The sequence below is a fragment of the Pimephales promelas genome, chromosome 4, assembly GCF_988280905.1.
Source record: "Pimephales promelas chromosome 4, fPimPro1.hap1.1, whole genome shotgun sequence".
Classification (NCBI taxonomy): domain Eukaryota; kingdom Metazoa; phylum Chordata; class Actinopteri; order Cypriniformes; family Leuciscidae; genus Pimephales; species Pimephales promelas.
Window position 1 is genome coordinate 5,520,127 of NC_142772.1, and position 27,635 is coordinate 5,547,761.

The following is a 27,635-nucleotide window of genomic DNA, read 5'->3' on the forward strand; positions in this document are numbered from 1 at the left end:
AAGGATTATTTCCTTCAGAAAGGCCGTTGGTTAGCAAGGTTAGCTAAACTTTTTTGACCCTGACTCTTAAAAGAATCGGAATCGAGAATCGTTAGGAACCAGAATCGAAACAAGGAATCGCAATCGGAATCAGAATCGTTCAAATTCAAACGATACCCAACCCTACTTCTCACTGCAATATATTTTGGATAGCTGCCCCAATTTACACACTTAGGGACCTTGTCCACAGTTACATTTCTTTTGCTACCATGTTCACCCTTAAAACATGGATTTGGTCATCCTCTTGTACCATTGTCCCAAAGAAATCTCCTTAACCAGTCTAGTCTCCTGACCAGTGCTGGCAAATATGTAGCCTACTGTGTGTCCATTTGATGTTCCTCATTGCATTTGTTTGTCATCTTCGCTTTATATTGCTTCGCTTCAGCTATGATTATGAGACATCCACTCTTGCATTGAGTGTTTGTGTGTTTGAAGGCAGAGCAATGAAAGGAGGGGTCTGTTTGGGTTGATTTCAATTATCAACAGTGTTTCTCAGAAATCACTTACTGCACTTTTAATATTGTTTAAAAGCATCAGTATCTTGTGTTGTTGGTTAAGGAACAGATTGTTTAGAACTGTGATCTTGACAAAGGGAGACACATTTTAAACGAGACCATTTTGATTTGATCAACTTTTTCTTTTCAATTCTCGAAGGCCTTTGTTTTCTCACACATTATACATGTTATTTTATAATTGATGGATTTACTGTTCTTCTGAAATGTAGAATATATAGAATAATGAGTATGCTCTCTGTTTTTCTCAACTTCAGTCCTTGAGAAAATTATGTTATGTTTGATTATGTTCCTGAAAATGACGATCGTAATTTAGCTCTCTTTGCTGCGCATTTTACGGAAGACAGCTTCCAGAATCTTCATTTTAAATGTATTTGCATGTATAATTCCAGACATAGCCTTGTGTTTTATTTTTTTCAAATGGCAGCGCTGGCTTTAAATGCTATTTATGCTATTTTGTGTGTACGACAAATGCGTACAAACATTATGAACCTGAATTTTGTATAAGTACTAATGTTTTAAATGTATTTTTCATGTATGCTTTATGACGTTATTTTCGATATGATCAAGAACGTAAACTAATGCACGCTATTTGAGTATAACATTAGCAGCCAGTATTGTTGCCAGTCAGATGCTTTTGTGTAAAACAAACGTGTACAAAGTTAAAAAATGATAAAAATTATAATTCAGAAACGTTTACTAAGAGCCGTGTGTGGTGAGGTTCTTCTGACTCTCTTCATGGCTGCTTTTTCGGTCTGATTCTGGCTCATTCTGAAACTGCAGTTCGACTTCGACACCATTATTTACATCTGGACCGGAGCGCATGCATGTTTCGCCCGTAAAGGTAATGGGCGTTAACCTTCCGGACAACGTGAGCAACAGTTTAGCCAATCACCACACACCAGCCCAAACTAACCAATTGCTGAGCCCACTGCCTGTTTCTGAGGGAGCGGTTTCATAGAATCAGGAAGTCAACTGGTCGTTCAGGGGACAGAGGAGAGTTTATGAAAAACAATACTTCTTAAAAAAGAAAAAACACGAATACATGTTATATAGCACCCCATAAACAGAATCATGCAAAGAAAACATGAAAGAAAGACATAAATGTCTTTCTTTCATGTATAATATAAATGTCCCCCCCCCCCCCCTTTAAACATTATATTTATGTACAAAATCAATAAATTCAAGTTAAATGACTGGCTTAAATGAAGTAACAGAGCAGCAGCCGAATAACATAGGCTACACTAGAACTGTAGAAGGTATTGTGCTTTGGATTGGTGTATTTTGACTAAAAACCAGCATTCTGTTCAAAATTTTACCTTTTTTTATTATATATATATTTTTTTGAATATTTCAGTCCAGTTCCGAAACTGTAGCTTTTTTGTTTTACACTCAAGACACAGCCATGCACAATTTAGAATTCAAAAAGTATATTGCTTCAACCACAATTTAAAATAGCTTATCCAAAACAATAGTTCCCGCCTCTCTCGTACGCCTCACGTCCAGCCTAGTTTCAAAGCGGTTCTCAAATGTCGTAATCAGAATAATAATTTAAAGAGAAAACATTTGAGTTCGTAAGCACGTACAGTCTTGTTTCTTTCTCATATTAGACACCAATAGAGGGATTTTGTCACAGCACGTGTACAGGGTTCACACATTCAAAAGAAAAAGGGAATTTACAAGAGACGAGAGGAATCCTGGAGTGAGTCGCTTTCCACATTCGTGGTGCTTTTCATGTGCTCCTAGTTCACATCAGGGCCGAGCCCTGATTAAATACGAAGGGTCTTTTAATAACCAAGTCCACAATCTAGAAATAAATTTGCATTGTGTTTTGAGAGTGTGTACATCGGCTCCAGTACACAGGTGAAGGCTGCAGTATAGTGTGTATGATGGTCGTGTTGGTCTGGTTAATGGGGCTGTAGTCTCCGTGACAGGCACAAGATGCTGCTATATGTGGGATTTGCACAACCATGTCCATCATCGATTTGATCTGTTGTATTTCTTGGAACCAGGGTGCACAATATTTACAAATACATATCAAAGAGCAGCCTGTCGTAAGGTTTCATTAAAAAAAAAAAATAATTAAAACACAACAATGTACATTAAATATCATCCTCAAAATACCTCTTGTAATGCTAACTTATCAAAGGTTATCAGAGCTGAAGGAAAGTAATTCAGTAATGTCATGCATGAAACTGGTTCCTACAATGAACTCCCATTGACCTGCTTTGATTCTCACTGTAGGCGGGGGGTCGTGACATCCATTGCGACATACACTGAAGCCGTAGCACTACAGATATTGCTACTCATGCCTTTGGATGTCTATGGTTGTCACTAACTACTGTTCTATATCTACTCTAGTACCCTTCTGTCTATGGTAGGGTAGTCTAGGTGTAGTATCCTGAATTTTCACAGTGATTTGAAAGACGGACTAAAAGCAGGCTGAGGTTATCCTATCTACGCACAAACATAGCACAACTCGCACACAAACACTCATTTGTAAAGAAAGATACCAAATTGACATGATCTATCAGACACCTACATCCACTACAAGGGTGTACACTTAAGACTTCTACTCATGTACTGTATTGAATCCATATTCTTAAACCAAGGGAGAGTTAAGATAACCTCAGCGAAAATCAAACATCTTTGATTTGCGACCGTAGTTGGAAAAAGGCATCAGAAATAGCACCCCTGTTGATGTTTGTTGCAAACCAGAAGGTCTTAAAAACTAAAGAGCGCCAACAGTTGGGAAGGGGGTTGGATTTACAGACTGTTCTCTTATGCCCTGTTTGGGTATTACAAGAAGCGTTTTGGTCGATCGGATCACAAGTAGAAGAGGGACATTTCTCTTTACGCCTGTTTTAATCCACTTTTGTCCACTTCCTGATTCCTTCAAGGGGAGGGTCTATGGGCTGGTGTTTTTAGATCTTGCGATCTAATAGCCAAAATAAGTGAGCACAATTTACATATGAACACACCGAAGACGACGGCAAAACATACGGAGAGCATCAGCTTTTGTTTCTACGCTGAGTCTGTGTTAGAAATGCTGAGAGAACATTGTGCTTGGTACGTTTTAGTCTTCAAACCAAAATTGGGTCTCCAGCTAACAAAGCTTAAATCCAGTCTGGCTATAGCCTTCGCCATACTCGTGAGTCTGAAACGAGTGTTGCTTCTTTCACTTGGTCCTCCATGTGTGCAACCAAAGGTGAAACCACAACGACCACGGGCTTTTCATTACGCCCCATCTTCTTAGCCAGCTGATGAGTTACAATTTTGCCGAATCACGCAAGAAGGACGGCAAAAATATCTTTCCTATCGACAAATGCCTTGATTGCAGTTTTCTGTGCATCTATTAAAATTAATGCGCAGTAAATTTATTTTACAACATCCACGATAGTGGAATCTACTGTATACATCTCAATTCTCCAGCAGATCACCTGTCCATTATCGTATAAAGCCCGCCCTGGCAATCTGATTGGCCCGAACATTTTTTGACTGATCATAATTACTCCTCGATGGATCGGGTCAAGGGTGAACTTGGTCCAGACAAAAAATGTTGTGGGCGGGGTTCGGGCTGGCATCCAGGCTAGTGTGCTTCCCATAATGTTTACGCATTAGATCATTAGGCGGAGAGTAGACGATCTTTTGTGGCTGTTCGACCTTTTGAACGCTTACACTAGAGCCCCCTTCACACAGCGCGTTGATCCCGGAAAATCGCCAGAACGCCTTTTGTGTGAACGCAAACATGACCCGGTGTTCTGTCGATTTTTGCTGCCTTGTCGAAAAATGCTACCGTAGCGCGAATTGATCACAGAATGCTGATTAAAGTCGTATGAAATACAATTCTAATACAATTCTAAGTTATGAGTAGCTACTGTAGACTACTGTTTTTATTTTTAAAACGGTGTGAAAAGTAAAAATTATCATCAAATATTCATCTTTGACTTGTCAAAGTACACCTTTTCTTATAGTAACTGAAACTTTCAGTTATTCCTTTTCAGCTGGCTGACCGTACAAATATTCATATGGTAGTAAGCATTTTTTAAAGGGAAATTATACATTATAACAGGAAAATGTACCTTTTGTAAAAAAAAAAAAAAAAACTGTGAGTCTGCACATGCGCATAACCGGTAAGTATGAAATCTCGATGGGTAGCATGAATTGTCAGAACACCGGGATTGATACCGGCATCGATGCCAGGTTGGGGACCTATAGTAACATTGCCGGAATCAGTCCCGGGAACGCGCGCTGGTGAACAAAAGCCAGGACCAATGCCGTAAGGGGTGTGTCATAGTGATGACGCTCGTGCCATCGCGCGACTCTGTTGCTCTTAGAAGAAAGTTTGTGTTGGTCGTCAACAAAGAAAGGACGAACAAATGTCTGCAAACTGTAACGAAGCAGAGACGAGGAGCTCCTCACTATCCGTGCTGAAGCTGAGATCGTTCACCAGCTTTGTGAAACGATATGCATGTGTACGTGTTTGACACGTACGTTACACGTCTCGTCCTGACGTCATGTGTCTTTTGTGTGAACGCACTCACAGATCCCGGCAAATCACTGGCAGTGTGAATGAACCGAAATCAAACAATCCCGGGACAAATGCCGGGTCACATTATCCGGAATCTCTGAGTGAAAGGGGCTTATGAAAGCAATACGTTTTCGACTACCTCTGAAAGTGGTCGAAAGTGGACAAGCTCAAAACGTTTTAGACCCTATACTTGCCGTCATCCACTTGTGATCCGATCAACCAAAACGCATCTTAATACCAGGTGTAAAGAGGGCCTTAGGGACCATTCACACAAGATACGATCTAGTGTTCACAATGGAATGGAAAGGAACTGTTTGCAACCCAGTCTTGGGCAGAGCATTCTCTACGCAAGTATGCAAACACATTACAAATGCACGCTCTCAGTGCATATGCTAAATGTTGAATACGTACAATACATTATTGTGTTACTGATGCTTTTATAAACCTCAATTTTCTAGGCAGTGAAGTTATCTTTAAATATCGTTCATCAAAGTACCTGGCTACATAAGATGCAATTTGCCCAGCGAGATTCCCTTAAAATTGCACTCCTTGTGGTAATGAGAATGCAATGTGTACTTGGCTTTGTATTACGAAGTGCGTTCTGACACTGGAATCGGGCTAGCGTGGCTTGAAGTGTCCGCGTAATTGCGTAGAGCCTTGAACAGGAAAGCCAAAGACTGACGCCAATGTGTGCCGCATGGCCAACCATGAAAAAAACAATAATGAGTCTTATGTGAATGGCCCTTCATCATGCAAATATTTTCAGCCAATCACTGCTCTCTGAAAGATTGTACAGAATGTTTTCTAATAGTGTGATGAGCAGATATCAAAACACCAGCATGGATTTCATACTCCATAATGCCCAAGAGTTAGCTCATTATCTGCTCTACATTTGGCTTCTCATGGCTTGGTTTTCAGCATTTTTCATTTTCATTTTAAAATGCATAGTATAGACCTATATGTTGTGGTATTCATGCCTAAATGCTGGGTTCTATGGCAGAAATATTGCGTAAGAAAATGCAGTCTGTGAATCCATTCTGAGAGAGTGACAAAAAGAGAGAGAGGTGCTTTCTAGCAACGTCAGGATGCTCTTCAAATGATTTTTATCTGTGTTTAATCCAGTAGGGGTTTACATAACGAATCTTTGAATAAATATTTTGAAATATTTCAAGAACACGTCCAGGTTACATTCGCAAGAAATATGAATTATATACTTTGCTTATAGAAAATGAAGCCTGTTTTAGGAACCAAGATTTATTGAATAGTTCAATTATTTTCATAATCAAAGATGAAGTGCGCATTTTTTAATAAAAAAAAATGTAAGTATTTATAATTCTTTTTACTATAATGAAAAAATATCCTCATCAGTTTGAAGAAAAAATAAATATCATACGATCATGTTTTTAATTTATGACTTGTATAAAAAAAAAACTCAGAGTTTCAAATGTTACACTGTAAAAGAAAATATTTTCAAGATTTGTTAAACAATTTTTCTTTTGTCAAATCAACTTAAATAATTTATTTAGTTCAGATAACTTATTATTTTGAGTTTCTGATGATTACACTAATCTCCTTCATTGCATTAACTCACTTTTTCCAGTTCAATCAACTTAAAATTTGAAGGCAAACAGGTTACTTACTTTTTTTAAGTTAAACCAACAATATCTTTTTACAGTGTATGCAAAAAATGAAGTAACCTGGTTGCCTTAAAATTTTGAGTTCATTGAAATGGAAAAAAATGAGTTAATACAATGAAGGAGATTGATTTAATCATCAGAAAATTTTAAATATTATATTATCTGAACTACATAAATTATTTAAGTTGATTTGACAAAAGAAAAAAAATGTTGTGATTACAAATCATGATTTTTTTTTTTACAGTGATAAAAAAATGATTACAGTAATAAAAAAAAACATTTTGGAGAAAAATCTATTACTTTTTTGTGTGTTTGACTTTGTTTGAATGTCTTAATCCAAAAATCTTAGTATTAATAGTCCTGAAAATATTCATAATTTAATTTATGCTGAATAGTTTTTTATTTTGGGACGAAATATGACCTGGACATGTTTTTGGTGAGATTAATCTTTGTTCTTATGTCTCTTACTCTCAAGCTCTCTCTCTCTCTTTCTCTCAAGCATACTGTCGTGTGCTCTCTTATTTAGCGCACACAGTGTAGAAAGGAAATGATTGCTGTGAATAGCTGTGGTAGACAGTCATGCAGATGTCTTGAGGAGATCCCGAGATTTGGAGGTACACTTCTTCAGGCACAGGAAAAACTGTAAAACCCAAAGAAGGTTGCTTGTAATCCAAGAGAGTACAGAATAGATTAAATAAGAGATTGGATGATTTTAAATGTCTACTGTAATCCATATCATCTTTCATTTCGAGGAGAAGGAAAACAGGAGTTGTTTTTCAGTTTGTCTCCTTTCCAGATGTGTAGAGGTGAACACACACTGATGGACTGGTGCGGCAGTTCCATACATCACAACGTGTGTGTGTGTGTGTGTGTGAGGGCAGGCAGCAGGGGCCAATCCCATCCCAAAGGCCTTGAATTGCTGTCAATCACCCTTATAAGGGTAAGTGCATGTGCAAGCATGTGCTTATGTTATTGTGTGTGTCCAGATTCAGATATTGTGTAATTGTGCTATGACACATAAACACACTGTACCTGCACTCTGTGTGTATGAATGTGTATGCATGTGTGTGTGTGTGTAGGGGGAAGATCCTAGCGGCTGCTATTCTTGATGGCTTCCTTGGCAGCTACAATCAGCGGACTCAAACTGGAGAGGGGTTTGGCAAGCTTCAGGAATGAGTGCTGGAAAGAGAAAAAATACATTTAGGAAACTTCACTTTTTTTATTTGAATGTCAGTTTTTTGTCAAAATTAGTTTTTTTTAGTAAATTATTATTCTATAACATCTTGTTTATCATCTTTGAATATAACTTGGGAAAATTAGTTAGTTTAGTGCAGAAAAATAGCGATTTATCATGTCCAGATGAAAAGACTGTGTTTCTCTTTAACAAGGGGGAAACACAAATCTCCCGTTTAGCTCTGCTTCTCTTAACACTACAAAGACAGTTCACCTATCAAAATAAACCACATAACAGAATAAAATCCACTCCTGGTTGAACTACAACGGCACGCAAGTTTTTATTTATTTATTTTTATCTAGCGTTACCATGTGATGTGATGCAGAGCACAAGAGAACAACAGAGTTTGAAGCTGCTCGTCTAAAAGACCTTGCTCGCCTCTCAATCGTCCAATTTCAAAACGGTTTTCACAGTATGAATTTTGAGTTCGTAATCTTTCGAATGATACCTAATCTATGATGATTACTAAAATATGTGATATGAAAAAAAGGGAGCGCCAGTCGTCGAGCTAGCAGGATGTTATTTAAACCTGTTTTTCTCAAAATTCTGTTTCTGAAAATCACAGCGATCAGCCGATTTCAGATAACCATAACTTTTGTTACAGACAACCGATAAAATAAATTAAAAACAGATTTGGAAGGGCTTGAACCCAGCTTTAATATGGTATCAAAACCAGTAATATGTCAAATTTCACCATGTGGTGGGTTTTTCCCAGATCGCATCACATATATATTCCTTTAAAACCTTGGAATTACAGTAGTCAACATTTGAAGTGGATCAACAAAGAGTATTTTTCAAAATTCAGGTATAATTTTGATGAAATGTTTTGATCCACTTAGTTAGTTGACTACTGTAGTTAGATTTCTAAGAGAGTATTGCAGATGGATTAAGTTCATTTGCATGTGTCTCCGGCCTAAGCAGCATGCTCTTCTGAGGTTTTAGTCTTAGACTCAAAACCCGCACACACTGGAGCCTCAACGGGGCCAGAGTGGCATCCATACACATCACGGAGCCATGGCCAAAAAAATGGATAAGATTTGCCCCAAAGCAAACCTAAGGAACTGCCTGTGTATCTGGATGATCTGAATATGAAAATATACAACCTTCAGATTGATCGTAACAAACAAATCTTGGGTTCGAATTTCAGATCCCAATTGCCAAGTCACCTGAGCTCTTTAACCCTCTGAGGTCTAGGGTGTATTTGGGGTCCTTGAGATGTTTTGAGATGCCCTGACATTTGTGCTTTTTTCAGTTGCTTATAAACCTATTAGTGGCACAGGTGAAATTACACTATATTTAGCACAAACAGGGCTACCATAATATGTGAGCAACATGTATGTAAATGTTTGTATTTTTGAGAGAATATTGTTTATGCGTGGTTATTGAAAAAACTAAAAATGAACGTTTCTGAAACAAGGCCACAAAACACATATGAAATATATGTCCACAAGACTTTTGACTAATGGATGTTGTGGCCTAGAGTTTTTTCACAACCTCTACACGTCTTTTCCAGCAGCAAAGGCCAGGACATCAAGTGGGAGCTGAGGTTTGCCAGAGATCAGTCGCTTCTTTTCGACCACCAGCATCTCCACATACCACTGTTTCGCCAGTCTAAAGCAGCGAGATTAGTAGCCAAAACACTGCAAACACTCATCCAGCTTAAATTGAGCCTGAGGCTGTGCTGATTCATCCCAATCCAGACATTTTATCCATTGCATCTTTTATCTGAGTGTTGCATTAAAAAAGACCACATCTGTATATGTGCTTTCTTATGGTATACTTATTATAAGTGTTTCCAAATGATTCATTTATTAGTGACTTTTCATTTAGTAGTGCATTTGTTGGAATCAGTGGAAAGCAACACTAAACAAACACTAACAGTTTTACATAAGGGCTTTGGCTGACGATGTCAGTGTTTTCAGCTTGTCAGTTGAACAACTTAGTGTAAACAATGGGGTTAGAGGAACAACTATTTCTATATATCTGTTAAGGTGCTAATATAGAGCAGTATGGGGTAATGCATAATGTGTACAAATGTAGTTAAAAAACTATATTACATAATACAGATGTCTGAAGCATAGTTTGTTACCTGCAGCAATTCTTTTGCTGACCCTCTCCGGTCTACATCCATCTCCAGACAGCGGTTAAGGAAGTCTCGAAACACTGAGGATAGCCGTTCGGGATTTTGTAGCTCTGGAGTTCCATTGGTTGCAATTAAATACAGGGCCTACCATAAAGGAAAAGCATTAATGTAGTGGAACAATTCTAGAAAAGTCTGCATATCTGAACCAAGTTACAATACAGACATTAAAGGAGTAGTTCACTTTTGAAAAAACTTTGATCAAAAAGTTTGAACAAAAATGAACGAATCTTTTTCCGAGTCATTTGGTTCATTCAACGAACGAATTGACTCGGAAAAAGATACGTTCATTTTGATGACCAAGTTCGAACATGAGAGTCATGAACACGCATCACAGAACAGAGCAAGGCGACCATTTGAGCTTATAAAACTTAAACTTTATTTTTTTTAAATGAGCGATCGTTTCGCTTGATAAGACCCTTATTCATCATCTGAAATCATTTAAAGCCCTTTGAACAGTTTGCAGTTTGTACTGAAACTGTATTTTGGACCTTGAACCGTTTAGTTACCAGTAAAGTCCATTATATGGAGAAAATCCTGGAACGTTTTCATCAAAAATCTTAATTTCTTTTCGACTAAAGAAAGAGAGACATGGGCATCTTGGATGACATGGGGGTGAGTAAATTATCAGTAAAAGTTTTTTTAAAAGTGAACTACTCCTTTAACTACTGTACTTTAAATTGTTTTAGGAAATTCCTGCGTTTAGGATTAGTTGCCATTTTTAAAAAGAACATTTATTATGTGTCTGTTACAAAGCTCTGTAAGGTCTTACCCTGAGTGGGTTCTCATTCAGGTATGGCGGTTCTCCCTCCACCATTTCAATAGCCATGATGCCCAGGGACCAGATGTCCACTTTAGGGCCATAGGCCTTCCGGGTTACGACCTCTGGGGCCATCCAGTAGGGTGTACCCACCATAGTGCTACGCTTGTTCTGCTCAGGTGTGATCTGAGCACAAAACCCGAAATCCGCTTTAGAAAGAAAGAGAGAGTGGGTTAAGATATTGGTCTTGATGCATAACAGGAAATTACATTAACATTTCTGAAGAATTTGTTTGTTCACATTTGGCACGTTTGGTTGGATTAAAACGAAACCCTGGTGTGATTGCTGTGTTAGTGCGGTTCATTTGAATAAGTGTGAACCGAGACCGCTGGAAAGATAGGTCAAATGAACTCTGGTGTGGTTTGAATGAAATCTGAACGCAACACGAATGATAAAAAGGACAGAATGCTTAAGCAAACCTGTTTTTTTCTTGTTACAGTCGTCTCCTCACAGCACATCTTCATCTGAGTGTGTGATGGAGGGATTCCTGCCGCTGTTTTGACTCCATTACACATTTCATAATCTCTTCACGAGTTCTCAGCTGGTCAAAATACCATCAGGCTATGCACACACACCGAGCGCAGTTAACACATATCGCTATGCCTCTAGGGTCTGTGTTAAAACGCCAATGTGAATGCCAAGCAAACCAGGACTAAATGTTTTATTTTGGTCCAGACCAAGCGAACTGCACTATAAGTGTGAACGCAACTAAAAAAAAGGAAGTTATAAAATGTGGGGGGTTTTTTGTGCGTTACTTACTGAGTTTTACAGAACCATCCATGCCCAGGAGAATGTTGTCACTCTTGATATCTCTATGAATCACCTGATTAGAATGGAGGAAGTCCAGAGCCTGTAGACACTGTGAAGACAAATACAGAGTAAGATCAGATCTTCATAGTAATTCAGACACTGTAGGTGTGTAAATCCGCAGTGTAATTTGAGTGTATGTGTTACCTCTCTGCACACTGCAGCAATCTGTCCCTCATCCATGCAGGTCTCGGTTACCACATCAGTTAGTGAACCACCTGCCAAATACTCCATCACCACCCACAACTCATCTCCTACTAGATAACTGAGACAGAAAGATGAACACCATTCAGATTACAGGCACCAACCTGACCACTGAATGAGAAGTTAGATGATAGTAACACGGTACCTGCAAAGCCAACCACATGACAGTTTAACTTAATTTTATGTCAAGTTGTCATGACAAAGACACTGACAGGTTATGATGTATTGGTTTATGTCAAGGTGTCATAACAAAGACATCTTAAACAATGTCATATTTGCATTCAAAATGTCATTATTGAGCGAAAGACACTTAATGACAGTTGTCATAAACATGCATATTCAAGACATATGTCATGTCATGGTTATGAAGGTGTCATGTCAGTCTTATGCACACCCCTTCAAGTAAAGTGTTACCGAAACGTTAAATCCCAGGGAGAAAACTATTCATAACAAATATTTAGGGAAAAAATAAAGTAAAAAGGGAAATCAACATTATGGCTATCGATAGAATAAAATAACCAATATTAATCAAGTTTTTGCCATTGTCATGATTAATTTCACATTTTGCCTCCAAATACGTATTTTTATCATTTGTAGTCAATTTTCTCTTTTCAGGAAAGAGAAGGAAACAAAATAATATGTAAAAACTCCACATAAATAATAGCAAATTGCAAATAATTTCATAGTAATCAGTTTTACCCAAACTGTCACAATGTATTTGAGAATGCTTCCATGAACAATTTACACAGACTTAATGAATAAAGACAGTCTTTAAAACAATATTCGAAAAAATAATAATGTTTTTTGTAAAAAATTGCATTCATTGAAATGTTAACGCATTAATCAGTTAATATACACTACCGGTCAAAACTTTTAGAAAAACTAAAAAGTTTTAGTTTTATCAGTAAGATTTTTTTTTTTTTAATGTTTTTAAATGAAGTTTCTTCTGCTCACCAAGGCTGCAATTATTTAATGGGAAAAAAAATGACAAACAGTAATATTGTAAAAATATTATGACAATTTAAAATGACTGTTTTCTATTTTAATATATTTTAAAATGTCATTTGAAAGCTGAATTTTCAACATCATTACTGTTGCTGTTGCAATTTTCAGTGTCACATGATCCTTCAGAAATCATTCTAATATGCTGATTTTATGCTCAAAAAACATAAATTATTATTTTCAATGTTGAAAACAGTCGTGTACCATTTTCCCCCCAAAATTCAAAGTTCAAAAGGACAGCATTTATTTAAAATATAATCTTTTCTAACATTATAAATGTCTTTACTGTAAATTTTGATCAATTTAACTCATCCTTGATGAATAAAACTATTTTCTAATTTCTTTCCCCCAAAAATAAAAAAAAATAAATTCTTACGGACCCCAAACTTTTGTATGGTAGTGATTAATGTCACAAAAGCTTTCCATTTCAGATCAATTCTGTTCTTTTGAACTTTCTATTCATCAAAGAATCATGAAATAAAAATGTAAAAAACTGTTTTCAACACGGATAATAATCATAAAATTTTCTTGAGCATCATATTATAATAATTCTGTAGGATCATGTGACACTGAAGACTGAAGTAATGGTGCTGTAAATTCAGCTTTGATCAAAGGAATAAATTACACTTCACATAGAAAACCGCTGTTTCAAATTGCAATAATATTTCACAATATTACTGTTTTTTTGTATTTTTTTATCAAATAATTGCAGCCTTGGTGAGCAGAAGAGACTTCTTTTAAAAACATAAAAAATCTTACCGATCTAAAACTTTTGACCGGTAATATAATACTACTTTTGAAGGTTGTACCTGTCCAGGTAGTTGACTATATTTGGGTTTTTGTTTTCCCTCATCACGAGAATCTCGTTAATAATGAGCTCTTTCTTTGGCTGCTGTTGCAGATTCATCTGTTTAATGGCCACCTGAACAAAGTAAAAGGGAGAGAGGTCAGAAAAGAGCAGAAGGCGATGCGGAGGCTTTCTTTAGATCGAAACGTACGGTAATCTGGTTTACCTCTTGTCCTGTGGCAATGTCAATAGCTGTGTATACTGTCCCAGATGCCCTAAAAACACACAGTGGAGAAGCAGGTTAAAACTTTTCTATACTGTAGTGACTTAGTATGGACTCATCCATTATTCAGTGCCCAATAGAGGGCAGCTCTGGATTTCTCATGCCCTTAGAGAAATATGTACATGTATAAGGGTGGGTGGGTAGTTGACATGTCCTGCTGTGTGATATGCTAAACAACATTTTTCTAATTTAGCTTTAATGACCTCACATGGCTTGGAAGACTACATTTGTGCTTTTATAAATGCACGTCACTCACAACTCAGGACCATTTAAAATGAACTAATAAAGGGCAATACATGATGATGGTTGAGCAGTCTTAACCTAAAAGATACACTTCCCAAATACATTCGACATATTAATAAAATATTATATGTCAATCATATCCATAAAAAAAACAGTTAAATAAAAATGTAAAAAAAAAAATATGCTTATTTTGATTATTAACTCGTTGGCAGAGAGTGATTGATTTGTTTTAATCTCCACAATGTAAATGCTTATACCAACACAAATTCACAGGGATATAAAATATCTAACCTTTGACCTCTACACCCACAACCATAGTAGTATACTGGTGTATTACACAAGGCTGAAAAAAAAAATTGATGCATGAAGATTAATATAATCTCACCAGTGTCATCAGTGTATAATTCCCCACTATCTAATACACACATATAAGAGTAACACATACATGTGTAAGCTTGGAGAAGCGGCTGCTCTACTTGATATACGAGGCTGTTTATCTCCTTTGTCAATCCACGAACACACATCTTTTCTCTCTTTCTAGGGCATCAGGCCACAGATTATTATCAGGGTGCATAAATAATAGAGCAAGGGTGCAACTGGATCAGGTGCATTCAGGGTAAAGCCACATTGAAACACCCTTGGACTGATCCTGGAGCAGTATTTGCTGCTTAAAATACAGGGACCACCAGCAACTGATATGAATATGAACAGGTCTGACATCATTTGTGCACGAGCACAAAATATAAGCCAGTTTATGGGTTTAATTGAATGCAATAACTTTACAGAAAAAAACAGACTAGTACACTAAAGTTAAAAAAGAGAAAGTAAATGTTTAAGTAATATTTAAAAAAAAACTGCCCACTCAAATGAACTCACCCTCATGCAAAGATGAATGGAAAATCGTATAAGGCCACGTCCACACAAAGCCGGTGCGTTCCCTATCTGATATTTTTTTTTCCTCCTTCTAAAAAAAAAAATCTCTTAAAACGTCGTCGTCTCAAGAAATATCTGCGTACACACAAAACCACTGAAACCAACTGAAAGTGGTGTAGTATATATGCCAGACCAGTATGGGGCGCTGTAATTCTGCCACAGAGATACACTATACACTATAGCACGCGCATAACCTTGCACGCTGTATACGAACCAAGAAGAACAAGACGAAGGTGGCGTGTGACGCAGCCGACACGTGATGTGATGACATCATCGTTTCACAAAATATACGGATTGGCTGTGCATACGAAACCGCGAGGGTGTCGTTTTCAGATTTATCCACGTTGGGACCCGGTTTCAAAAAATAGCGTTTTCGCTCTCCCAAAACGCCGGATCCGTGTGGACGAAACGCCAATACGATAAAAAATTTACACGTATACAGCGAAACGCGTCTTCGAGTCACAAAAGATACTTTTTTGTAATAAGAATTTTATGCCACTTTTTTGAAAACTTGCTTTAGTTTGTTTGAGAGGAGGTCAGCTGATGACCTCAAAACACACTCCCTCTCTTTGGCCTGTAGTCATGTCTGAATTAAATTTTCATTTGCTCACTTTATTCTTGACTTCTTAAACCTGACATCCAACCCTTTCTTCTCTGTTGAAGCAGTCTTGATCTTCTCATATCCACATGTCTTTAAAATATGAATGAGAGGTGTGGTGTGTGACTTTGGGTGGGTATGTGTACATAGATGATGACTGTATAAACATACCCTTGTCCAATTTTCTCAAAACGTGTATATTTCTTCTTGGGATCCCCGACACTAACAATGCTTCCTGGAAGAAAGAGGAGAACCTTGTAAGACTATATGCACAAAGAAGCAAAGGCATACAACCAAAGCTTTTGGTCAGGTAACTGCTGAAGAGAGATGCATGATGAGTTTGGTTATTCATAATTGTTAATGACGTATATCTGTTTGAGTGTGTCTGTTGGCAGAGTAAGAACAGTAATCTCTATCTGTTATAAAACCTATAATCTCTGTTTTAGTGCTTAGTGCTGTCAGTAATCTGGATCACAAGTGTAGAGTCAAATGGAAAAAGGACAATTATTCACAGAGTCCACACAAAAGAGACCAGATCTGCATTCCTAATACATTTTTTTTTTCGAAAGAAATGTGTCCACACGTATAGGAATTTTATCCGAATTGGAAACCAACTGCAAAGGATCCTAATGGTATCGAATGAGATTTATCTAAGAGTGAATTGGGTGTTATTCAAAATTTCTTATTTGCTATTGGAGAAGAACATTTAAAAATGGGAAACTTTCAAGCAACTTGACAATCATGTATTAAAGGGATAGTTCACTTTGTCTGTCAGTCATATAATGGAGGTCTTTGGTCACCACCTCCAAGAGCATGCACAGAGAAGTCCAAATTAAACATGATTTAATGACTCGTAAATGTAAGTACACATTGATGGCCTGAGACACGAAACGAGCGGTTTGTGTGAGAAAATGAACCGTATTTATATCGTTTTTACCTCTTGTAACCACAGCCACGTCCAACTGATCTGAAGTGATCTCTTGCACAGTTGCAAAAAAAAAAATAATCGACTTCTATTGCAATTTCTTGTATATCTAAATATGTTTAGATATTCACAGTGAAGGATAAGACTTCTGAAATCTCTGTGTAAACAATGAGTGACGTACACGCGTGAGAGATCACTTCCAGTGCTTGCGCAGACCGAAGCGCCCGCGCCCTCAGATCACTGGGATGTGACTGTGATTACAAGATGAAAAACGATATAAAAACTGTTCGTTTTCTCACACAAACCGCTCGTTTCGTGTCTTAGGCCATCAATGTGTACTTACATTTACGAGTCATTAAATCATGTTTAATTTGGACTTCTCTGTGCATGCTCTTTGAGGTGGTGACCATAGACCTGCATTATACGACTGACAGAACGACGAACGGTTTGACCTAAAAATATCAAAATTGAAAATGCTGTGGAAACAAAGACACCTACATCTTGGATGCTCTTGAGATAAGCTAAAACATATCAAAAATTAATTTCAAAGTGAACTATCCCTTTACGTATTGTGGCTGAAACAATATTACAACACAGTTCTGTCATTCATGAATTTTGTCTCTATTCCATATCACACCACATGATATGAAGTACTCCAATGAGGTATCAGCTCATTGAAATATTATCACTAATACTTTTTGGATTTCTGAGTAGATGTATAACTTTTTATAGGGTAAAGTTATGGATGGTCCACTTTAGAGATTCTACTAACTATGAGTAACTTTGCAACTACATGTCAACTAACACTCATTCAAGTATAATATAAGTAGACTATAGCAGACTGTTAGGGTTCGGGTAAGTAGAATAAGTTGACGTAGTTGTAAAGTTACTTATAGTTCGTAAAATGCCTAAAGTGGACCATTGAAATAAAATTAAACCAAATATTGCTATAGTATCTTCTTACAGTTCAAATAAATAATATTCTACCACCACATGCCTAGCTAAAATCAACACTCTTGACCACATACTGAGTTTTTCCAGTATTTCCTCATCTGTCATCTTGGATTTCTTCCTCTGTCGGTCAGTGTGACGGTACAGCGTACTAGACGTGTTCTCCGGCTGGACTTGCGACTCTGGAGGGGTCGTGACCTCTTTGACAGAAGCAGGAGGTGCAACTGGCTCAATAACAGAGCGTGTGAAGATCTACAAAAAAATACAGTGATAGAGTAAATGCATAGAAATACATAGGAGAGAGAAACAGACAGGGATGAAAGGAGATTTCTTAATTGTTTCTCATAGACACAATGATTAAATAGAGACTTTAAAGGGATACTCCACTTTTTTTGGAAATAGGTTCATTTTACAACTTCCCCAGAGTTAGACTGGTGCGTTTTACCGTTTTTGAATCCATTCAGCCGATCTCCGGTTCTGGCGGTACCACTTTTAGCATAGCTTAGCATACATAATTTAAGTGGACAAGACCATTAGCATTTCTCAACAAAAAATAAATATCAAAGAGTTTAGATATTTTTCCTATTTAAAACGGTAAAATAAATGCTTCGTGTCGTGACTTAGGCCATCAATGTGTACTTACATTTACAAGTCATTAAATCATGTTTAATTTGGACTTCTCTGTGCATGCGCTTTGAGGTGGTGACCATAGACGTCCATTATATGACTGACAGACAACGGTTTGACCGAAAAATATCAAAATTGAAAATACTGTCGAAAACAAAGACACATACATCTTTGATGCCCTTGAGGTAAACTAAAACATATCAAAAATTCATTTCAAAGTGAACTATCCCTTTAATTGAACCAAACCTGCCAAATGTGAACACAGCCTAAGTTCCCCCCTTATCTCCTGAGAAAGTACCCTAGTAGTCTAACATCTCACTCTAGAATTGTCTACATTATTTAACACGCTTTTTTTCACAGTGTATTATATATCTAATCTACAGAATAAACATGCTGTACTAACGGATTTGGTGTGCTCAGGCCGTGGAGCGATGATGGGTGGAACCTCATCCTCATCCTCATCATCTTCTTCTTCCTCTTCATCCTCCTCTTCCTCGTCTTCTTCTTCAGACACCGGAGGTGCAATAGGAGGTTCAGAAGTTGTCTTAGCCCCTTGCTGCGCTCCCACACACACACACACACACACGAGTAGAGTGCAAACAGGGTTGAGCACTTAATCCGCAATCAATAAATATCACATTTACTGCTCATCTGTAACCTTCATAACTAGCAAAAGTGCAATGTTATACATATATACCTCAAGCGGTCATGGTTAGGCCTGTAATACTTTGTTTCAGTCATTTCAACCTCTAGAGGGCGACATCATAAACAGTAGACCCGGGGTAAACTTAGGCTATTCCAGTTCATGGCTATCTATGGAATTGAATACTAGTTTATACTAGTGAATACTGTTTACGGTATATGTCCATTTTACATAATACACAATAACAGTTTCAAACAATAATATTTCAATTTATCCAGTTATAGTTATATTAAATAAATCTAAGGTTAATTTTTTTGTCTGATCAAATAATGAATGCTGCAACTACTTCTGGTTCATTCATCACACATTAAAACAAAGTACAGCACGGTGTGTTTAATTGTATTCTTCACATTTTGCAAACGTAGCAGGCCATCTGTGTTTTTTAATGTGTATACTATGAACAGTATACATACGTTGCAGTTTTACAATGCTAGTTTGCTAATTCTTTTATGTGTTTTTTTAATTTTCTGACAAGACTTGGCTAAAGGACTATTATTATGCTGTTATTGCCATGCTATGTCCGATTGGTATGTGTATCTGGATTAGGGTTCTACAGTTAAAGTAGTTCATAAATACGCCATAAACACTTTAATAATTTCATTGCTCTTAGTCTCAGCTGACTTTGTAAAGGCATTATCATAATGGAATGGATACTCAGGACCAGTGAAAACCCAAAGATTTACTATTATTTACTATCAAACGTAGGAAAATCTAACCCATTTAGTCCAAACATACATATCAACAACACAAGTGAGGTTTGGGATCAACATCCTTAAAAGCCAGATCCGATGTTGTGATTAAATTATGAGAGGATTTTTTATCTACACTCTTAAAAAATAAAGGTTCCCAAAGGGGGTCTTCGCCACAATACAACAGAAGAACCATTTTGGGTTCCCTAAAGAACGTTTCAGCGAAGAGTTCTTAAAAGAACCCTTTGTGAAATCAAATGGAACCATCAATGCCAATTAATAACCTTTATTTTTAAGTGTACGATCTTTCAATTGAGAGCACTTGTTTTGTCAGAATGCATGGGAATTAAAACAGCTGAAACTGAAAACATAGAATACTTCTTCCTAAAGAGTAAGCATTAAACAAACCTGTATGCTCTACAAGGTGAATCTGAATTAAAACCGCAGCCTTATTGGCGTAAAGGTCACACTTACATGATTAAGCATCACATGCACTCTGCCAAATAAAAACTTGGAGAGAAAAAAAATCTAAACCTATAAGGAAGAGATTCCAGAAGCGTCCAGCACCTGTTGGTATGAGATGGATGGCGAAAGATAAAAGACACACATACACACACTTGCATGCACGTGACGCTGTTGTATGTTTTCATACTGTACTTTAGGGAGTATTTAATAAGGCAAGCAGCAATTGTTTTTTTAGCTAGCAAGCAAATCTAAATGGAGCACTACAGTATAAATCAGAAAATTAAATCTCAGAGGGGAAAAAAAAATACCAAATTGACCTAAATTGAGGTCCATTAAAGGAGTAGTTCACTTTTCAACTTTTGCTGATAATTTACTCAACCCCATGTCATCCAAGACGTCCATGTCTTTCTTTCTTCAGTCGAAAAGAAATTAAGGTTTTTGATGAAAACATTCCAGCATTTTTCTCCATATAATGCACTTCCATGGGAACCAAACTGTTCAAGGTCCAAAAGACAGTTTCAGTACAAACTGTAAACTGTTCGAAGGGCTTTAAACGATTCCAGATGATGAATAAGGGTCTTATCAAGCGAAACATTTAAAAAACAAACAAAAAAAAGTTTAAGTTTTATAAGCTAAAATTGTCCATTTAACGCCCACGTTTCTAGATACAATAAATTCCCATTGGCCACAGCCTTGTTTTTTCACATTAAATTTTTTTCAGTAATGAACCAAATGACTCAGAAAAAGATTCGTTCATTTAGATGAACGAATTCGAACAGGAGAGTTACAAACGCGCGTCACAGAACAGAGCTCATAGAACTTTTTTTTGATTTATTTATTAAATGAGCGATCGTTTCAGTTGATAAGACCCTTATTCATCGTCTGGAATCGTTTAAAGCCCTTTGAACAGTTTGCAGTTTGTACTGAAACCTTCTTTTGGACCTTGAACCGTTTGGTTCCCATGGAAGTCCATTATATGGAGAAAATCCTGGAATGCTTTCACCAAAAACCTTAATTTCTTTTAAACTGAAGAAAGAAAGACATGGACATCTTGGATGACATGGGGGTGAGTAAATTATAAGCAAAAGTTTTTTTTTAAAGTGAACTACTTAATACAGGAAATAAATAATTTCCTGAATACAGGAAAGACAAATTCATTCATCAATCAATTTCATGGGGTATTGGTTAATATGTTGGTGTATTATGGACTAGCTTTGTTGTGCATCCAACCTAAATTTCCATTCTCATTTTAGATGAGAAATAAAACATTGTGTAGAGATATTACTGAGATTACCTCAGGCAAGCCTTGAGTTTCCAGTGAGATTTTGAAATTAGTTTGCAGCATTGCAAAACTTTGTTCATCTCACTGCAGTGAGTACAAAAACTAGCTTGTGGAAAACCACAAATTTGGGCTGTTGGGTCCCAGTCTACAGTAATGTGTTTAGGTATCAAATGCCCAAATATTGTGTCTGACTCAGTAGAGGCATTAGCTATGCCAAATGATGCAGCTTCCTTAGTGCCGTACAGTATAAAAGTGAAGGTGTTACCTTGTCAAAAAACGCGCTGCAGGTTCTAAGGCTGACAGGTGGCCCGGAAGACAGGAGGCGGTTCTGAATGATGATAAGGTTGAGAACGGGAGGATATTTTACTTGACACAAAAAAAACCCACAAAGTATTCAAACACTACAAATGGATTCCAGGCAACAGAGGATAGGAGGGAAAGTGTGACAGGAGGGAGGAAGGTAAAGGAGAAAGGTGGCTTGGAGGTGAGATTCTTGTGAAAATAATGGGCGAGGAGGAAAACACAACTAAGAAAAGGAGTGAGCATCTTCATTATTGTGGTCTAAACATGGACATTCATTTGCCACCACTTTACAGTTCCCGGCCACCAAACATGAATCAAGCTGTCAAAGTTTTCATACAAAGATCAGATAAATCGGCCCAGCAAAACCGGATTTTCTGCCAGTTAACACGTCAGATGAAGAGCTTTTCAGTGCGAGATAGACGCACATTAATCTGGGGAGTGTTTAACTGTCATTTGAACATCTTAAGGGTCCCTGACACTTAAATAATCAATGCTTTGATGAATCGTGCATCACAACACACACTTCTGTATGTAGTCTATAATTACTGAGAGATGAAAAGCTGTAACCACTTACAGTATTTTCTGAAATATCGGTTGCAATTTTTGAATCTGAAATTGACTTAAAACGTCAAGCAACCAAAGTGCACGTAAACATTCACACAAACAAAACCTATCAGTTCTTGCATTGCTAGCTTGACATCACAGCCTATTTCTTCATCAAACAAAAATGCAGTTGATTAAAGGGTTAGTTCAACCAAAAATGAAAATTCTGTCAGTATTTACTCTCCCTCATGTTGTTCCAACCCCGTAAGACATTCGTTCATCTTCGGAACAAAAATTAGGATATTTTTGATTAAATCTGAGAGCTGGATCACGCCTCCATACTAGTCCATAGACTTCTTGAGGGATTGAAACTTGCCGGCCCCGAAAAGTTATTAAAGACATCGTTAAAATTGTCCTACAGTGGCTCAATCTGAAAGGACAAGTTAGGTATTTTAGAATTAAAGCCCTGTTTTAAGATCATTTCTGATGAAATAGGATGGTTAAGATTTCTTTTTAGACAGATGATGCTTTCCCGAGAATTTTCAGTGTCTGTGGTCGCACCCCCACACCTCTACAATGGTTGCAAAGGTGCACAGGAACAATCCTTTGTAAAACGCATAAAACTTTAGTTTACAAAGACGTGAAACTTACCTAGTGGTCTGGGGTGTTCACTGATTTGCGCACACAAAAATCGCTGCAAAAGACGCTTTGCAACAGGTTTTATCGTAGTTTTTGTGCTCCATTGGACTTGTATTGTAAGTTCTGTGATGTACGGTATTACTCCGCCGCCAGAAACGTAAATGGGGTTGTTTGTATTCTTTCTGTAGTCTAATGTAGTCGTGGTATCGTAGGCTACACTATTGAAGTGGTTTGCTTGCAATTGGCAAAGGTGCATTATCGCCACCAACTGGGCTGGAGTGTCTATTTTTCAAGCCCTCAAAAATGTACGGTTGCGAGGCGTTCAGAAAAATAGGTCTACAGTTTTACAACGAATGGTAAAACACCTGTTGGAAAGCATATTTTGCAGCGATTTTTGTGTGAGCATATCAGTGTAAACTTTGTAAACTAAAGTTTGATGCGTTTTTATGAAGAATTGTTCCTGTGCACCTATGCTACCATTGTAGAGGTGTGGGGGGGCAACCACAGAAACTGAAAATTCTCAGGACAGCTGCATTTGTCTGAAAAACAATCCAAACCATTCTATTTCATCAGAAACGATCTTAAAACAGGGCTTTAATTGTAAAATACCGAACTTGTCCTTTAAGTTTATCAAATGACGAGAATAGTTTTTGAGGCCAAAAACAAACAAAAATAATGCCTTTATTTCAACCATTCACTTCCTTCTGTATGGGCCTCTAGTCAGTTAACATAGTGTGACAGCATAGAGCTACATCACACGTAGCCTCACTATTGGCCGACGCTGGTCACGTGTGTGATGCGTGTGACATACAACAACAGAAGCTTACGCTGTTACACTAGTGAACTCACTCGAGGCCCACAGAGAAGGAAATTAATAATTGAATAAAGTTGTTATTTTTGTGCAAAAAGTGTTCTCTTAGTTTGATAAAGTTAAGATTGAGCCACTGTAGTCACTTGGACTATTTTAACGATGTCTTTTTAATTACTTTGAGGCCGGCAAGTTTCAATCCCTCAAGAAGCCTATGGACTAGTGTGTAGCAGTGATCCAGCTCTCGGATTTCATCAAAAATATCTTAATTTGTGTTCCGAAGATGAACGAATGTCTAACAGGGTTGGAACAACATGAGGGTGAGTAAATACTGACAGAATTTACATTTTTGGGTGATCTAACCCTTTAAGGCCCGTAAACACCGGGACGAATATTAGCGCGCGTTATTCGTCAGCGTTTTTCAACGCGTTTTTTGTGTTCACACCCAAATGCTTTTCGCTGACGATGAGCCGAGTGAACATGCAAATTCATTCCCTGACATTAGATGGCGCCAATTTGCTCTGCAATACCACTCCATATCAGTTCTATTTTATCAAGATGCTTGTAGTCGCTGTCGCGTTTGTCATATAATTCTTTATGTTCTAACACCAACGAGACCAGCAGCTCTACATTCATCTTATCTCGCATCTTCCTCGTCTTATTTCTTCCTGGCTGTATAGATGGCGACGCTACTTGGCGTATCTCTTCTTCGCCGTTGCATATGTGTTTTGTGTTTGAGCGCCCCCAAGTTGTGTTTTACTGTAACTTCAGAAGCTCCAAACATGTGAGCAAAAGCGCCAATCTCATTGTTCGGATAGTTTTTGACGCAGAGCGTCAAACAAAAAAAAAAAACGAACCCGAGGCGTTTTTTTAAAAAAATGACGCTTTTACGCGTGGCGTTTTATGCATCGGTCTGCACATTCACATTGACGCCCTTTGTTTAGTCACGAGGCGTTAAACGTCGGAAATAACGCACACTAAATTAGTCCCGGTGTGAACAGGCCTTTAGTCTTCATTAATAATAAACTTCCCCTGTAAGAAATACAATGTTTTACTGCCCCTAGTGTTCATTTGTGACTTTTTCTTTTCTTTTCTAAAAATGTAGTTAGAGGCACATTTTTTTCTAATAAGCAGGGTTGCACAAAACTGTTCTTCTCAACCAAATTCAACTCAATTTTAAGCCTTAAATATGTTGAATTGGATTTATATTACCAAGCTCTAAAAGCTGTTTTGTGCGTAAATCTATAAAAGATAAGCGAACACACAGGGCCAAATTAAAGCATCACCTCATCGCAGGAAAGTTTAAAAATTAAGCACTTGTGAAGCTGAATCTTTCCACTGCTTTAAGGGAAAAATAACCCATCCAGATTCACACAGATACGACATGGAATCTGATTCAGGTGCTGAGGTCAACGGAAAATGTACTTGTTTTTAAAAACAAAATTTGAAACCTCCATTTTAGCAGTATGCCATCTACTCTCAACACAAAATTACTTAAGGTATCATTATGAAATATACTACATTAGTCTTGACCATTACTACTGTAACACTGCCGGAAAATTAACCAGTTTAATCTGGCCTTGCAATGTGTCTAGCTGGTCTACATGGTTCATTAGCTGTATACTTAACTGGTAGAGTCTATTAGAATCTCTTGGTGAAGATGTTTATACCTTATAGCCCACCAAACACAGCTTAACATGCTATCAAACACATGTATAATATATACGTACATGTTTAGTGGTAACTTATTACTTTTTAGTGGGTGGCAAATCAAATCAGAAGACTAAGCATTTTGAAGATATGAGTTTGCTTAATTCTGTGGTTTAAAATCACTTTTGAATCATGGTCAACACAACAGTTTTGTCACTGTAATCTGGCAATGATGGAGGACACCATCAATAACATTAATGTTAGAAATGGTGATGGGGAAGATATTGAATCAAAGCTAACTAGATGCACACAATCTTTATCATCACAAAATTATAGCAAAAAGTGATCTTTATTTTTATTTTACAGAGTCTTTTTAAAGTCACAATTACATTTAGGGCCAGATTTACTAAACAAGGAAAATTATCGTGAGCGTAATCCCATAAAAGTGCTGATGGGAGTGAAACGTTCACGATCATTTCCACAATGACCAATGCAAACCACCAAGAGCAGCGCAAATATAGCCCCTGGTTTAAGACATGCTTTTTTGGGTGTTCAAAAATGGCGCAAACACCAGTAAATTGACGAGCGCAAACCTTAATAAATCACTTGATTCATTTGAAGACTCTCCTCCAATAAATCTTGCGTCCTAAAAGGAAACTCCTACAAATGCATATGCAATAAGGTCAACCGCAAAAATAACCATGTCCTAACCTTTTCAGTGCTAACTTTACAGTCACTGCATGTCTAGTAAATCCTTCCAGTAGTTTTTTAACTCTGGAGAAAGTTGTTCGCAAATATGGACCTTCATCTGTTACTAAGGAATGGCTCAAAAAATACATAATGGCTACATAACTCCAAACACAACGTGCAATTCAGCTAGTCCATGTTATTAACGGTTATGTTTGTGAGGGGCAGACATGGCATTACTGGATGCTTGAATCATGAATCCTTTAATTCATGAAGATGAATTGGTAAATTGAAATAAAAATGTCAAACTGGGAAAAAAAAAAGAAAAAGATAGCAAAAACACTCACCAGTGTATTGGCTGCAAGGTAACCATGAGCAGATTTATCTGGAAGCAAAAAAAAATACATCGGTCAGAGTTTTACTCAAGCAACCCAATTTAAAATGTAATATATAAATGCAGTATAAATCAAATCCAAATTGCAGTCTGTTAATACCAATTCTAAAGGTACTTGTTTTGGTATAGCTATTTGTGCTAATTATACTAATATGTCATAGTAAGTTTGGTATTCCTATAATTCATATATTCATACTTTGTTACCTCCAAGAAGTTTTAAGGTTACTGAACCACATAATTTTATTTCCATTTAATGGTGTTTGTTACCAAGAATAATTAATAGATTTTTAATTGATCACTATTTGAACCACTGAATGTCATATAATATCTATAAAAAAGTGTCCTAAAAAAACTTAATCCTGTCAATTTCATACAAATTAAGTTATAGAGACATACTATACATAACAAAACAGGCACCATTTCGTCAGAATAACCCATTTATGCAGGGGCGTTACGATACATTTTTCAAGGTAAGGCCCAGGGATTTCATTTGGAGTTGGCAAAAGAAAAAGAAGAAATGCCAGCCTACTTAAAATCTACAGAAAATGAGAATATCTAACCATGACCATGTATAGCCTTTATCTATATACTTAAAAACAAAGTATTGTAAGACACACACATTTACTACACTTCTTACACTTCTATACCACACGACTTAGACCCTATAAGCATATTTTTTGAATAAAGTGGCTAATATTAAGCACTAAAAAATGAATTGACATCTAAAAAGGAAAGGTCGATTGTTATTGCGATCAGAAATCTTTGTGCAACGGGGGTTGCCGGAGGGGTTGTCAAGTTTCACTACATGGGCCACCATATTTGCATGTGTATTTGAGTGGGTGTGTGTGCCTCACCTCCTGACGTGAAGCTCATGTATTTCTGGTTGTTGACAGTCTCTTTGGAGTCGTAGAACTTGAGAACATCTATAACAGCCTGAGGGTTTTTCTTCTGTTCCAGCTTAGTAATATTAGAGGTCTGCAATAAACGAGCCCATTGCTCTGGAATACCCTGTTTATGTGTGCATTGGAAACAGAAGAAAAAAAGAAATATAAGAAAATCATGCATCTTTTGCCACAATAACAACAGTAGCGAAAACACAGTCACAGTGAACAGGAAAATAGATCAATACTTTCCCTATAACACTGCAGAAAATAAAAATGCCACAAATACAATTATTTATGGTCACATGACTCCAACCA

The 27,635-nt window shown here is 37.2% G+C and overlaps 1 protein-coding gene across 2 annotated transcripts in view; it reads right to left on the reverse strand.

Moving 5' to 3' along the window:
* Positions 1–3,938: 3,938 nt before the first annotated feature.
* Positions 3,939–27,635, reverse strand: part of LOC120471754 (serine/threonine-protein kinase PAK 3) — a 54,582-nt gene continuing 30,885 nt past the window's right edge. The window contains exons 4-16 of one of the 2 annotated variants that reach the window (XM_039661656.2): positions 27,291–27,444; positions 26,390–26,427; positions 21,678–21,740; positions 18,677–18,829; positions 17,724–17,898; positions 15,942–16,005; positions 13,940–13,988; positions 13,736–13,848; positions 11,868–11,985; positions 11,673–11,772; positions 10,866–11,062; positions 10,043–10,180; positions 3,939–7,898 (exon numbers count right to left, since the gene is read on the reverse strand). In XM_039661656.2, the coding sequence (XP_039517590.2) occupies positions 7,809–7,898; positions 10,043–10,180; positions 10,866–11,062; positions 11,673–11,772; positions 11,868–11,985; positions 13,736–13,848; positions 13,940–13,988; positions 15,942–16,005; positions 17,724–17,898; positions 18,677–18,829; positions 21,678–21,740; positions 26,390–26,427; positions 27,291–27,444 (1,452 nt within the window). In that variant the 3' untranslated portion in view covers positions 3,939–7,808. The remainder of the gene's footprint in view (positions 7,899–10,042; positions 10,181–10,865; positions 11,063–11,672; positions 11,773–11,867; positions 11,986–13,735; positions 13,849–13,939; positions 13,989–15,941; positions 16,006–17,723; positions 17,899–18,676; positions 18,830–21,677; positions 21,741–26,389; positions 26,428–27,290; positions 27,445–27,635) is intronic. The other variant, XM_039661657.2, reaches the window with a different exon arrangement.